The sequence below is a fragment of the Rousettus aegyptiacus genome, unplaced genomic scaffold, assembly GCF_014176215.1.
Source record: "Rousettus aegyptiacus isolate mRouAeg1 unplaced genomic scaffold, mRouAeg1.p scaffold_m13_p_3, whole genome shotgun sequence".
In the NCBI taxonomy this organism is placed as follows: domain Eukaryota; kingdom Metazoa; phylum Chordata; class Mammalia; order Chiroptera; family Pteropodidae; genus Rousettus; species Rousettus aegyptiacus.
The window spans coordinates 122,458,966-122,474,032 of NW_023416306.1; the positions used below are offsets into that span (position 1 = coordinate 122,458,966).

At 33.4% G+C, this 15,067-nt stretch overlaps 1 protein-coding gene and 1 pseudogene across 4 annotated transcripts in view; both read right to left on the reverse strand.

The window, feature by feature from the left end:
* DMXL2 (Dmx like 2) overlaps nucleotides 1-15,067 on the reverse strand; it is a 108,707-nt gene that overhangs the window by 73,752 nt on the left and 19,888 nt on the right. For all 4 annotated transcript variants that reach the window (XM_016162670.2, XM_016162673.2, XM_016162672.2 and 1 more), the window contains exons 3-6: nucleotides 14,868-14,939; nucleotides 12,218-12,296; nucleotides 11,197-11,332; nucleotides 10,483-10,549 (exon numbers count right to left, since the gene is read on the reverse strand). In XM_016162670.2, coding sequence (XP_016018156.2) covers nucleotides 10,483-10,549; nucleotides 11,197-11,332; nucleotides 12,218-12,296; nucleotides 14,868-14,939 — 354 coding nt within the window. The remainder of the gene's footprint in view (nucleotides 1-10,482; nucleotides 10,550-11,196; nucleotides 11,333-12,217; nucleotides 12,297-14,867; nucleotides 14,940-15,067) is intronic.
* Nucleotides 12,057-12,179, reverse strand: LOC118601529 (annotated as a pseudogene).

Below are 15,067 nucleotides of genomic sequence, written 5' to 3' on the forward strand. Positions count from 1 at the left end.
CAAATATTCATAAGATGTTCAGACAATGAACACTGATCATCTCACATGGGTAATTAATAGCTTTTAAGGTACCAAGTGACACTATCAAAAAACTACATATCCTAAAATAGTCTCAAAGTTCAGCCAGTTGTGACACACAGCTAAGGCAAACACCATCCACTGGGATAAGCAAACAGAGACCATCAGAAACACTAAGACTATATGAGGGATTTAAAACCCAAACATGTAGTTTAGAAAACAATTATTCTTCAGTGTAAATATAATATCATTACATAAGTTAAAATAAAATACCTGTAATTATTGTTCAATTTAAAAAAAAAAAAAAGACTGTATGAGGGAAATCAACTACAGAAAGAGAAGAATCTAGAAAATAAACAATACTTTTTGTAAGTATTTTAACAGTTCATTTGTCTTGTTAGGGAAGCGTAGGCATTCTGTATTCTGTATCAATGTGCTATTGTGAATTCAATCCAATTACATGTATTTCAATATATTTCATAAGAACCAATGATTATATTACATTTGATCATGTCCGGATAGATTTATTAAAGACCTAAATTTTACTTCGAGTAAATTCAATGGCTTTCATATCCATTTCACAGTTAAAATCAGTCTGTAACATACAAATGGATAATGATGTGCTATTAACTGCCTGTACACTATGGAATGGTCACATGATTCATTTGAACAACAAATATTTATTGAATGCAAGCACTATGTGAACTGCTGGGGATATAGGTAGGTGGGGCAAGGGAAGAGACAGAGATAATAAAATATATTGCCGAATTATACTGAGCTTATACTCTAGATGGGAAAACAACAGTATTTGAGGATATAAAGTACTGTTTTAATTTAAATTATGCTAAGTGCTAGAAATGAGAATCATACTATGAGAATATTTAATTGAGAGATGTGACCTTGTCTGGAAGGTCAGGTTTCCTTAAAAAAAGTGATATTTAAACAGAGAGCTGAAAGATACATAGAAGATGACTAAAGAACAGGGAAAGATGAGCATTCCCTAAAGAAAGAATAGCATATACAAAGGGTTGAAAGCAGTGAAGAGCTTGGCTCTTTTAAGGTTCTGAAAGGTGATCAGTAAGCATTAAGATAGAAAGGAGCTGGAGAAGAACACAAGCATAGCCTCCCAGACCATGGAAAGGAATGTGGTGCTCATCTTATGAGTGGCAGCAGTCATGAAAGGATTGTGAGTAGGAGAGTGGTATGTTCAGGTGTCCCTGGGCACTGTGAGAAGATGGGATCAGAGGATGGTTGCCAGACATCCAGTTAAGAGACTACTCTAAGGGTCCAGAGGAAGGAAGATGCTAATTTGGGTAGAAGCAGTAGGGAGGCAAACAAGTGGACTTTACCCCCAAAGCCCTCAGCTTCTTTCTATGATCTGTAAGATCATTAAATACTATAATTCTAAAAGCGTTTAAAGTTTATATTTTAATTTATGCATAAACAGGTAGTCCTATCCAATCTACATATATTCAAACAGTTCTCGTATGTGCGCTAGATCATTTGACAGAATTATAACTATTCCCTCTATCTTGATTTTTTTTTTCCTTCTCACTTCTCTAATGTCACATCATCCTAGTTTTCCTTCTATCTTAGTGGTGATCTCTCAGCATTTTCATACATTTCTCCCTGTTTTTTGTTTGTTTGTTTGTTTTTCACTTCTTAATTTTCAAGGATTCTGAGACTTCATCCTGGGCCCCATTCTATTCTCCATCATACATCATGTCCCTAGTTAATTTCACCCAGCCCCATAACTTTAAACACTGTCTTTTGGCTAATGAACTCAAACTCCATATCTCTAAGTCTGACCTCTCCAGGAAAACTCCTACTCTATCCTATCTAACATCTTAACCTGGAAGCATCACAAACTTTGATCTAGCCACTATATTCCAGCTTTCTGCTGTTCTTTGACAACCCCTGCTAATTCCCATGTCAAAGCATTTCCACTTGCTCCCTTGGCCAAAAATACTTCCTTCTGAAATTCACATAGTTGTATCTTTCCTATTAATCAGTTCTCAGTTTAAAGTTATTTCCCCAGAAAAACCTGTCTAAAGATCATCCACTCTAACAGACACCAACTCACAATACTATATCATTCTGTGTTAATTTTCTGGATAGCATTTATTAATGCGTGATATTCTTTCTGTCTTTCCTCACTAGAAGTTAAGGTTCTGTCCATGAGGACAGAAACCTTGTCTGTCCTCTTCATCCCGAGATTGCCAGCACAGAGAACACTTTAGGACCTATGGTGGTGTTCAAAAAAATGTTTGCTAAACACGTGAAGGCTGTTAATTTCAGGTAAAATTCAAATCAGTTTTCCCTAGAAAACACACTATCAATATAGAGAGACAAATTTTATATATACACATATGTATTAACATATTATATGTTATATACATATTCAAGAGAAAGAGTTTATCATGAAGTGAATCCAATTATGATAGATTCTTGTACACCTTATAAATATAGGTTGCTAGAATTCTGAAATGCATTTTCTTTGACCAGTTCTGTGATAAAAAGTATATCAGACAATATATATACACAAAATAAAAGCATATATTTTAAGAAAAACAAGTATATGTGATATCTGCCCACAATCATAGTGCCATTAAGGTAGTTAGAAGAGGTTGATAGGAAAACATGCTTCAAATGCCACATAATATGCACAACTATATCTAAGCTTATATTAGAGCAAAGAATAACTGGGAATATTAAAAAGCTGCATTCCAGTATGAATCTAGAGTAGCTTTCTGATCACACTCATTGGTCCTTTATTAAATCATCATGACCTTACCTACAATGGACTCATATGGTAACCTTAGGAAATATGAAATATGAGTATCAAAAAGAACAAATATGGGGGGCAAGCAGGTTTCTTCATAGCCAAGTTTTAGGAGTAATGGGATGCTAGTTTTTAAAGATGAAAGCTTTAAAAGTGACTACCTAGTTTTTCCCTATGATTCTGGTAACAGTTTTTCCTTTATTAACCTTGTTTTTCAGACTTTATGGGAAATTCTTCAAGCATCTATTATTATTATTATTATTATCTGTAGGCAACTAAACTGGCTTTTCAAAATTTTCAGTGTTTTGTTTTTAAAAATCTAGTCTAATTTTCTTCCTTCTAATTTATTTATCTGTATTTATTTCTCCTGTTTTCCTTTGGCTCTTACTTTATACCAAATTGTTTAGTCAGCTCTATTATTTGTGAGGGGGAGGAGGAGGCAGAGGGGAAGGAGAAGAAGAGGAAAAGGGAAGTCCACATGGAAAAGAACTGCAGGCAGCCTCTAGGGCCTGAGGAGGCCTCCAGCCAGCAACAGGCAAAAAGCCAAGCCTTGAGTTATACAAAGAAAGAAACTCTACTAACAACCTGAGTGAATGTGGAAGAAGATTCTGCCCTAGTCAAGCCTTAAGGTAAGAATTCAGCCTAACTGAATTGCAAACTTTAGAGTCCCTTATCACAGTACCCAGCTACACAATGCCCAGACACCTAACCCACAAAAGTTCAGATAATAAATGTGTAGTTTTAAGCTGCTAAATTTGTGGTAATTTGTTACACCATAACAGAAAACTACCACAGACTCCTAGTAACAAGTATCGTGAGTAAAATTAAGGCAGGCAAAGGGAATAAATAGTACAGCAGGGAGTCTACAGCCATACTACCCTGAACAAGCCCGATCCTGTCTGATCTCGGACGCTAAGCAGGGTTGAGACTGATTAATGCTTGGATGGCAGACCACCTAGGAAGACCACGTGCTACAGGCGAAGAAACTAAAAAACAAAAAAATAAGGGATTGTAAACTGACAAGGTCCTCACAATCTGTGAGGTCAACCAAGGGTTGCCTTGCCTAGAAATATTAAAAAACTAAAAAATTAAAAAATTTTAAAAAAGTACAGTGGGGGGTAAGAGTAACAAGACATAAAGTCAAAGAAGTGATAGATTTGGTAAGCATGGGACCTCATAAGCCATCATAAAGAAAGGGCTTTTACTGAATGAAATGAGAAATCTTTCAATAGTTTTGAACAGAGTAATGACATGACCTGACTTAATATTTTTGAATAGATCACTCCAGCTGCTGGTTTGAAAATTCACTGTACAGGAAAATAGCAAAAGTTGGGAGACTGATTAAGAATTTAAAACAAGAATACAAGTGATAGTGATAGAGGCTTCAACCAGAATATAAGAATGGAGGTGGTAAAGAAATGAGCAGATTGTGGATATATTCTGAAGTCTAGTAGAGCCATTGGGGGTATGGACTGGGGATGGAGGGTGAAGAAAAGGAGTTTCATTTTAGACACATTTACTTAAAAATGTGCAAGAGTTATATACATAAGTCTGGAGATCAGGGGAGATGTACAGACAAAAAGATACAAATTTCAATGCACTTGAAGCCATGAGATAAGATGAGACTGCCAAAGGAATGTGTATGGCCAGAGAAAAAGTCCAAGAAATACATCCTGTGGTACTGCAACATTTAAAAGTAGGAGAGAGAAGGTGACACACCAGCAAACTGAGGGGGGGTGGGGCAGCCGGAAAGTTAAAAAGAAAATCAAGAGTGTCCTGTATCCTGGAAGTAAACTGAAGAAAGTATTCAAGGTGGAAGAAGTAGCCAACTGTGTTAAATCATGCTAACAGGTTAAGTAAGAACTAACCACAGGATTCAGTAACAGGAACTCACTGATGAGTTACAGAGTGGTGGTGAGTGGGTGCAATAGAAAATGAGGAGAAAATCTTAGAGACAACAACAAGAAGCAACTCATTCAAGGTGCCATAAGGAGGGCAGGGAAATGTAGCAGAACCTGAGAGAGGTCAAGAGAGGGCTTTTGTTACTGCTGTAATTTTTAGAAAGGGCAAGATTATAGCACATACAGTTTGCTATGCTGTATTAGTTAGTTCAGAGGGCCATAACAAAATACCACAGACTTGGTGACTTAAAGGAACTGATTTTCTCATAGTTTTGGAGGCTGGAATTCTGATATCAGGATGCCAGCATGGTCAGGTTCTGGTGAGAGCTCTGTTCCTAGCTTGCAGACTGCTACCTTCTTGCTGTGTCTTCATGTGGCAGAGAGAGAGCAAGCTCTTTAGTGTCTCTTCTTATAAAGGGACTATTCCTATCATCAGGGCATCCTTATGACCTCACCCAACCTTAATTATCACCCAAATGTCCCATCTCCAAATACCAACACATTGGGGGTTAGGGCTTCAACATATAAATTTATAAGGAACACAAACATTCTGTCCATAACATATGCTCATGTGATGACCCAGTGGAAAAAGAAAAACTGAGAAGGAGACAACTACAACAGTGAAGTCCCTGAGTAAGCAAGAAAAAATGGCATCTAGAACACAAAAGAAGGAACTGGCCTCGTTTTACTTAATGCGAAATAAAAATTGTCACCACCAATAAAGTATTCCTACACCATCTACCCTCACCCCAAAAATAACTGAACCTGATTCTAATCCATTCCCTGGACAACACATAAGTTGGAAACAAGTCAAAAAAATTAGTAAAATTTATGTTTAGAAAAAAATAATACATATTAAAACTTATAGTATTAAATAAACTTACAATATAAAGCTAAGCTTATGGAGAAATCCAGTGTTAAATGTATACACTACAAACAGAAAAGGCTGAACATTCTTCTAAAGAGTCTGAAAAAACAACAGAACAACTAACTTAACAGAAATAAATGAAACAGAAAACATAAAATACAAAAAAAACTTAGTTTTTTGAAAACTTATAAAACTGACAAACCTTAGTGAAATAAATCAAGGGAAAAAAGCACAAATAATCAATATTAAAAATGAAAAAGAAATCATCACATGTATACAAGCATTAAAAAGATGTTCTGCATAACTTTTTCCAATAAATTCAGAAATTTAGATAAAGCTGACAAATCTAGATAAATATAACTTATCAAAACTGACAACTAAAAAGGAAATACAACATCAGAATAGCTCTATAACTATTTAAAAAAACTGAATCCCACAAAGAAAATTCCTGGTCCAGATGATTTTACCAGTAATTATTTAAGGATAAAGCTATACCAATCTTCCAAAAACTCTTTCATAGGTAGATAAAAAAGAATTTTCCAACCCATTTTAGGAGGCCAGCATGAAAGCAATACCAAAACCCGTCAAGTAAAATAAAAAAAAAAAACTATTTGCTAAATCTCATTCTTTATAGATGTCATAAATCCTAAACCAAATATTAACAAACCAAATCCAGCAAGGATGATACATTACAATCAAGCTAGGATTATTCCAGAAACACAAGGTTTAACACTTGAAAATAAGCCCACGTATTTCACCTTTTTAAAGAGTAAAAAAGAAAAAAATGATCCCAATACAGAAAAAGCATGTAAGATTCGACATTATTTGTGATTTAAAAAAGAAAATTCTAGCAACCTACAAATAACAAGAAAATTTCATCTGCAAAAGAGTTATCGATAGTAAATACCTATAGTAAACATCATAATGGTGACACAGCAAAGGTCTCCTTTTGAGATTGGGAATAAGAAAAAGATACCTACTCTTATCGATTTTATTCAACACTACACTAGAGGTCTGAGAGAGAGAGAGAGAGAGAGAGAGAGAGAGAGAGAGAGAGAGAGAGAGATTAAATACCCGAGAGAGTTACAAAAGATGAAATAAAACTGTCATTATTCACAGGTAATATAATTGTGCACATAGAAAATTCAAAATGATCGACTTAATAAAATTAATGAGTTAAGATTGCTGAGTATAAACTAATATACAAACATTAATTGCATTTCTATATACCAGAAACAATCATAGAATAAAATTTATGCCAATTCTACCAAGATCAAAAACATCAAAAATCTAGGAAAGAATGTAACAGATGTTCAGGAAACAGAAAATTTTAAAATATTACTGAGAGATATAAAAAGATCTAAAGTAAATGAAGAGCTATGTCATGTTCATTGATAGGAGAATTAATGGTAAAGATATCAATTTTCCTCAAACTAATCAACAGAGTGAATGCAATACCAATCAAAATCACAAGAGGGTTTTTGTTTTATAACACTTATTCTAAGCTATTCTGAGATTAATATGGAAACACAAAGGGCCAAGGATAAGATAATCTTAAAGAAGAAAAACAAGAGAAGAGGATTAATTCCAGCAGATATCAAAATCATTTAAAAGCTATAATAATTAAGACAAGTGGCACTGGTACAAGGAAAGACCGACAGACTAGAAAAAGAACTCACAAACAAACCTACACAAATATGGACATTTGATTTTATGCCGAAGGTGCTAATACACAGCAATGGAAAAAGACGCTTTTAAATAAATGTGGACAACTGGATATCCATATAGGAAAAATGAAACTCAAACCATACCTAAAAATTATTCCACATGGGATTTTAGACCTAAATGTGGAAGCCAAAAATAAAATGTCTGCATTTTAGACCAGAGATTCTTCGCCTGAGGTCCTCTCACCCAAGGGGCTAGTGGACAGAATTCAAAATATAAAAGACATTTTTGATAATCAGCTGTATCATCTCAGGCCTTAGCGTTTAATGAATTGGTTCCAACTGACCAATACACCTCTTTGCCTTGGGTTTTCTAAGAGCTGTTCACAGTGCTGAGAATAACTGCCCTGCCTTTACCAGCCCTCACCAAACGACTGACATGTGAAGAACATGTGTGAGAAACAACAGGTTGTGAGGAACACTGGCTCCCAGTTACCCAGAGACAAGCTTTTCAACCAACCACCTGCATGATAATATACCCTCACTAAGATCCTTCGCTTCCTGGCCTTGAATCAAGTAAGTATATTCTTTTGTGATCGTTCCCCATATTAATTACTTAACACTCAAATCCTTGCCTCAGGTCTACTTCTTGAGAAATCAAGACAACTAAGACCCATGAATTTAAGTGGAAAACAATTACTTCTCTATTTTCATAACTGCTAATTGAAGGAAATGCTAAACTTCAGTTATGAATATAAGTAACAAACCAAAGCAGTCTTAGCAGCATGTGTGACTGTCTTTAACAGAAATCACAAAATTTTTAATATCACATTATAGTCCTGCAGACATTTCAAAACAGTTTGTATATTCCTCACTACTTCGAAATTAGGAGTTATTACATTACATAATTTACAAAACTACACACAATTGCAGTCTTTCTCTCCGTAATGTTGTACAGACTTCCTGTCTGTGATGTCGTCCACTCTTTGAGTAACTACCTCTGTGCCTAGTAATTATTCAGCCATGAAACAGTTGAGTGCTCTACAACTAGAGATTAATTCAAAAGCCTTGGATGAATTCTGGTGTTCTTGGAAAATCTATCTTTCCCTTGTAAAGTATAATATGGAAATTTAAATTCCATATACAATACAATTAAACTTTAACTTGGGATTTTTAGATATCATTTTTAAATGTTATTTTTGTTACTATATGCATTAACTTAAAAGTATATTATGGCTATTATCACAAATTTTTTATATCTTGAAACTATTTTAATAACTGCATGGTATCATTTTTACAAGTTCAAAACTATGCAAAACTAAACATATTATTTGAGAATTCATACATGTAACATTATAAAAAAAGACAATGAAATAAAACATAAAATTCAGGATTCTGGTTGCCTGGGTGAGAGGGAAGGAGCAATTGCAAGCAGGAAGGTTAAAAAAAACATTAGTTTTCTGTTGTCTCAAATTGAGTAATGAGGTCATATGTATTTAATTATATCTTATATGTAAGTTTTAAATATACTTTTCTATTTTTAAAATATTTATAATTTAAAAAAGAATATTCATATAAGAAAAAATCTCTTAAAAATAAAAAACGTGATAACTGGAAATAATTATCCTAGAGTTTAAGCTGAAAAATCTCCCAGAAAACGAACAAAAATATAAAGAGATGAAAAAAGGTTTTTAAATAAAAAATGAAAAAAATGAAAAGATGGACAAGAGGAGAGAGAAAAAGAGTGAATTAGAAAATCAATACAAAAGGATCCACATCTGAATAAGGGGAGATCCAGAAAGAGAGAAAAGACAACATGAAAGAAAGGAAGTAACACAAAAATAATATAATCTTTCTAAACTGAATGAAGGACATGAGTTTTCAGACTGAAGAAACCCACCGAATTACCTATACGAAAAAGTCTTTATCCCTTAGAGATACATACTAAAATATTTATATATGACTGACCCCATACCATTAGATCATCATGAAATTTCAGAACAGCAGGGAAAAAGAGAAGATTCTTAAAATCTCTATAAACTGGAGACGGGGGTGGTAGGGAGTGGGAAGTATAATCATAATGCCACTATACTTCTCAAATGGCAATAGTGGAAGCTAAAAGGCAATAAAACCGTTACTTAAGAAATTCTAAGGAAAATTTTTTTCAACCCAATTCTATGCCCAGCCAAATCAAACATAAGAACAGAAGAAATACTTGTTCAGACTTTCAAAGCCTTGAAATGTTTTCTTCCCATTCATCTTTTCTAAGGACGCTACTAGAGGATATCTCCATTAAACCAAGGAAAGAATATAAATGATGTTGAGAAACAGGGATTTAACAAAGGAGATAGACAAAGCAAATCTCCTGAGGCAACTGAAAGAAAATCCCCAAATGATAGCTCTATTTTAGACTTAGAGAGCAACTAAGCCAGACTGGAGCAAAGAAAACACCCATCTCCAAGATACTCCTGTGTGGGATTGTGATGAGAGAAGATTCAAAAACTGTCAGAGGTTTAAGGGATGAATTAGGTATATAGAGAACTAAGCAAATAGTAAAATAATTAACTCCAAAGTATTCTATGAAGAACATTTTACATAATCAACAATGTGAACAATAAATACTGATTTACTCAAAAACTATGAGAAATCTACATCAAAAAGATAGGAGGAAGGGAAGTGAATACGTTTATGTGCTAGAAGATGTGATAGGGTTGGGAACATCGGCTAGAGAACTAAAGTCTCAGCTTCCACAGAAGAAAGGCAAGAGATGATACATAGAAATAAAAGCAAAAAAAAAAAAAAAAAAAAATCAAGAAATGGAAGCATAAGCAAGTTATTTAGGAACATGGGAGGAAGTACTACAATATGAAATCTGACAAATAACTGCCTCCAAGATACAGGACTTAAGAGCAGGAAGAATGAAGTGCTTCTTTTCACTGACTCTAGTGGTATTGCTTTACTTTTTAAATTATGGATGTATGCTATTCTTTAAATGTAAAAATTAATTTTAAAAAGCATAGACTTTTTTAAAAGGTCAAAGAATAATAAAAAAAAATAACTATTATTTTCCAATGCCTACTACCTAAGGGAAACATACCTGATCTTTTACAAATCTATTACTATTCCTCAGGTCACTTTTGCAGAGTAAGATTATCCCAATTTTACAGATGAAATAACTGAAAATGAGAATGAATAGAAACATTTTGAATTGTTTTGTTTCTTTTGTTAATGTTTTGTTTGGTCCTTTACCTTTCCAGCAGTAGCAAAATATTCACCATCAGGGGACCATTCCATCAAATGTACAGATACCGAGGTTCTAAACAAACAAACAAACAAAAAAAGTTAAACAGCATTTTTAAAATCTGGAACACCTTACATAAAAATGGTCAAAATAAGATTTTTAATATCATCGGAACAAGACTGTTTTTACCTCCCTAAAAATAAAAATTAATTAATTAAAACTAATCTGAAGTTCACTTTAGGAATCCAAAGAATGCACTTAACATGTATAAATGATATCTCCAGTTACAAGTCTCACCAACATCCTAAATATACTATGTTGAAAACTAAGCTCATCATCTTCCCTGGCTAACTGGTCCCCTTCACATCATCCACACTGTTAATAGTTCAACCATCCTTCCACTTTCAAAACTGGCTGGCAACTTTCATCACGTCTTCTCTCTATTCCCATCACCATCCACATCTCTTCCATTAATGAGTAATTCCTAAGTGTCAGCCCAAGTCCTGAGGTTATTACTATGAAAACATTTTTATCTTTTCTGTAAACAATCAACTATAGCACAGACTGAAGGATAAGTTTTGGTTAGAAAAAATCTACTTTCTAGGCTTCTAAATGTAATAGTACCATGAAATTAAAAAAAAAAGATAACTATAAAAGGGAACATATTTTAGAAAGCATTTTTTTAAAAATTAATGAACACAACAACAGAATGCGATACTAACTTGCACTGCCAGATGCATTTCCAATCATTTAAAACTAGAGGAATTTTATTATCAATTTCTTCTTCTTCTTCCAGAATGTCACCTCCTGGAGGAGCCCACAACTGAAGAGAATCAGTTGCTGTCAACAATCTGTTATCTGAAAATTAAAGAATGTTCCGATGAACGAGCAAGGATTATCTACAGAAATATATATGTGGGCTTCTATATAGGTCTATAAATTACACTACGAAAAATGAGCAATATTGTCTAAGACATTTGGGGTATATCCATTTAAAAGTTCTAAGGATCCACTAGACAAGAGAGGGTAGTTTTTTGGGGAAACTTGAGAACAAAAAAAAAAAAACCTAATAACAAAGAGCCCTTATATATCAGGTAAATCTTTTTTAAAATAACAGAAAAGGTAGAATAAAAAAGAATAGCACATGTAATATTCTCAGGATATAAGACATAACTAAAAATTAATGAAATGTCTTTCTACTTAGAAGTGAATGTGAAAAGGAACAAAGGCATTATCATTAGAGGTTTCTAATCTTTCAAAATTAAAGACAATAATTTCTGAAATACAAATAACAAGACAGGTTTTATTTCTGATTCTTTCTCAATAAATATAAGAGTAAAACGCAGCATATGTTCACTAAGAAAACAAATCATCACTGTTCTTAAAATATTCACAGGATAGTAAATTCAGCACTGTATAAAGTAGTATATACCAAGAAGAAAAAATTATACTCATTTACTAGCAAAAATAAAATATACTATTGATCATTTTCTTATTTTGGGAAAATGTATCACATTGTAATTATATATTTAAAATATTTACTTTCATAATTTCATTTTATTTATTTTATTTTTATTTTTTACGTCTACAGCACCTGGTCTTCCTATGTGGTCTCCCATCCAAGTACTAACCAGGCATGCATGACCCTGCTTAGCTTCCGAGATCAGACGGGATCAGACTTGTTCAGGGTAGCATGGCTGTAAACATTACTTTTCATAATTTCTAAATACAATCACTAAATACCTTGAGGGTCCCATGCTAAATTGTATGTCACAGAACTCAAAAAGAACTGCCCAGTTTTAAGCCACTGACACTTGAGTTGCTGAAACAGAAAAAAGAAAAAGATATTTTTAAAAATAATATCCACAAACACCACGTCATCATTTTCTTCAACCTAAGACCTTATTATCTAAGACAAAGATATACATATTTCACTACTATTTTCAAAATACTATTTTTAAAAAAACTTCCAATAGTTCTACTTAATTTAACAGTATCAGCTGCTTTCCATGTCCAAAGCCAAGCATCTTCTCTCAGGCTTTCTTCCACATCTACAAACACATTCTTATACTTAAGATATCCTTTCTTCTCTTCTCCACCTGCAAACTCCTATGCCTAACTACAGCAGATCTAGCTAAATCGTCACCTCTGTTGTGAAGCCTTTCCTGACATCCTAGCAACACTCATAGCTCTTTTTTTTACATTACCATTACAATACTGGTTACACTGAATTACTATTTCTTCATATGTCTGACTCTCCTATTAAACTACAACTCTTCAAGGGCAGGAATTACATCTTCAGCGCTGTAATGGCTAGTACGCAGATAGTCAATAAATGTTTATGAAAAAATAAATGAACCGTAGAAAGAAGTGCAAATTATCATAATCCTATGGACTCGATGTCTAAAAGAAAACTAGATATATCCCCCAAAAAGTCAACAAATTTGAATTATATAATATATAAAAATCTACAAACTTGACCTATATTATACTTGAATAATTTCTATCCTTTTTACTATTTTCATTCTAAAAGGCAGAAAGATTTAAAATTTAAAAGTCAAATGTCTTTGCCATGAAATATAGTATCTAAGTAAAAAGAAGTTTAGACATTTTTTTGTAGGACATAAATATAAAATGACCTTTTGTGAAAGTACACTGCAATGTAAAGCTGTTTAACCTTAGGCAAGTTATACATTAACTGTTTGCCAAGCAATAATAATTTAATAAGTGGCGATTCCCTCTCTCTTTACAGTATTTTTAGAATGTTTAATAGTAAATAATTAAAGATTTCATGACTATCTAGAGGCAGAATTTTAAAACATAACTGCAAACCTGAATCTCATTATCTAAAAATAATTTTACATTTTTCAATCAGGGAAAGTTTTATTTTCCTACCACTGCTGAACAAACAACAGTATTTTAAATACTGTTCAAAAGATCTATTTCGGAGTAATAATTAAATCATTCTTAAAACTAGAGATATCCATAATATTCTTTCCTTTAGTACTTCTCAGAGTGCAATCTGTGGACCAACTACATAGCAGAAATTTTGGGAGTGAGGCCTGGAATCTGAATTTTTAATAAGTACTACAGGTGAAGCTTAAGCACTCTAAAATTTGATAACATTTCATAATACTATCATAGGGAAAAGACTAATATTTTTATTTGCATTTTTTGGAAATACAAAAAGAAATTCAAATACAACATTCAATGAAACATCAAAACCACTTATTTTAATGTATTTAAGAATATTCTTTTTAAAAAAAATTCTGGTAAATATAAACTCTTGGCATCAGCTTTCACATGGGCAGTTTTGACTATTTGTGAGTGATGGTGGAGTTATAATGCATGTAGTAATTTTTAAAGGGGTTAGTAATTCCAACCAAATGGTATTTTCTGAATATTACATGAGATAAAATAATATACAAAATGAACCTGAATGGTTCTGAAAGTGAATGTTAGACCACTTAGCTGGTAAGTGAATTTACCTAAACTCCTAACTCTTCATTCAACAAATATTTAGGAGCCTATTATGTTCCAGACAGGTGCTAAGTACTTGGGATGCATCGGTGAACAAAAGAAACAAAGCCCCCTACTCCTGTGGAGCTTATGTTCTAAACAGTAAACAACTACTATAGTAGTAAATAACTACTATAGAAAAAAGTTAAAACTACAAGGACAGAGAGGTTATAATAAGGTGGTAGAAACAAGTGACAATTTTTAATTAAGGGTGATAAAGGTAGACCCCGCTGAGACAGTATTATTGTACAAAAACTTAAGCATCTGCATGAGCAGGCCGTGGAGCTATCTAGAGAAAGAACATTCCAGACAAGAGAACAACCAATGCAAAGGCCCTAAGATGAGAAGGTACTGTTCTAAGAACAGTAAAAATTGCCAGCGTGGCTAGAGTGACAACGGAGAGGATGAAAATAGATGAGCTCTGAGAGGTAATAAGTGAATGCTGGGGTGAAGAAAGGCTGTAGTCTATTCTAAAGCTTTCTGACTGAATCTGAGGGAAATTTGGAGCTATTAGAGAAATTTAAGCAGAGAAGTGTCATGATCTGCTCTGCTGAGGAAAGAGAAGGGGGGAGGGGGATACAAAACAGATATCAGAAACTAGTCTAGTAATCTAGTCAAGAAATAATAGTTCAACTAGGGTAGATCCCAATCGACAAGATAAATCTCGATTAGCAGTATTCTAGAAAACTGAGTTTCTAAAAGGCCTAGGGATATATTCCCAGTGAACGTAAAAGATTTTACCAAAAAGCATCAGACTAACTTCATACTGATATTCCAGACCACCTTCAGCATCAGCCCCTAAGGAGCTCTTTATTGCTATCAACTGGATTGTAAACTTAATTCTAAAAGTTTTTTACCATCATGTAATACTTACACAATTTCTCTTATGAGAGTTTATGCCTAAGGGCTCAAAGATACAAACAGCATTACCATATGAAGCTGCGATCTAAAAAGAAATAAACAATGCATTAATATTTAGGAAAAGAAAAAATAAAAATAATCTACTCTTCACAATAATGTATAAATTAATTACATGATACAATTCCAACGCAGTACTCATGGTTTATTCCCTTC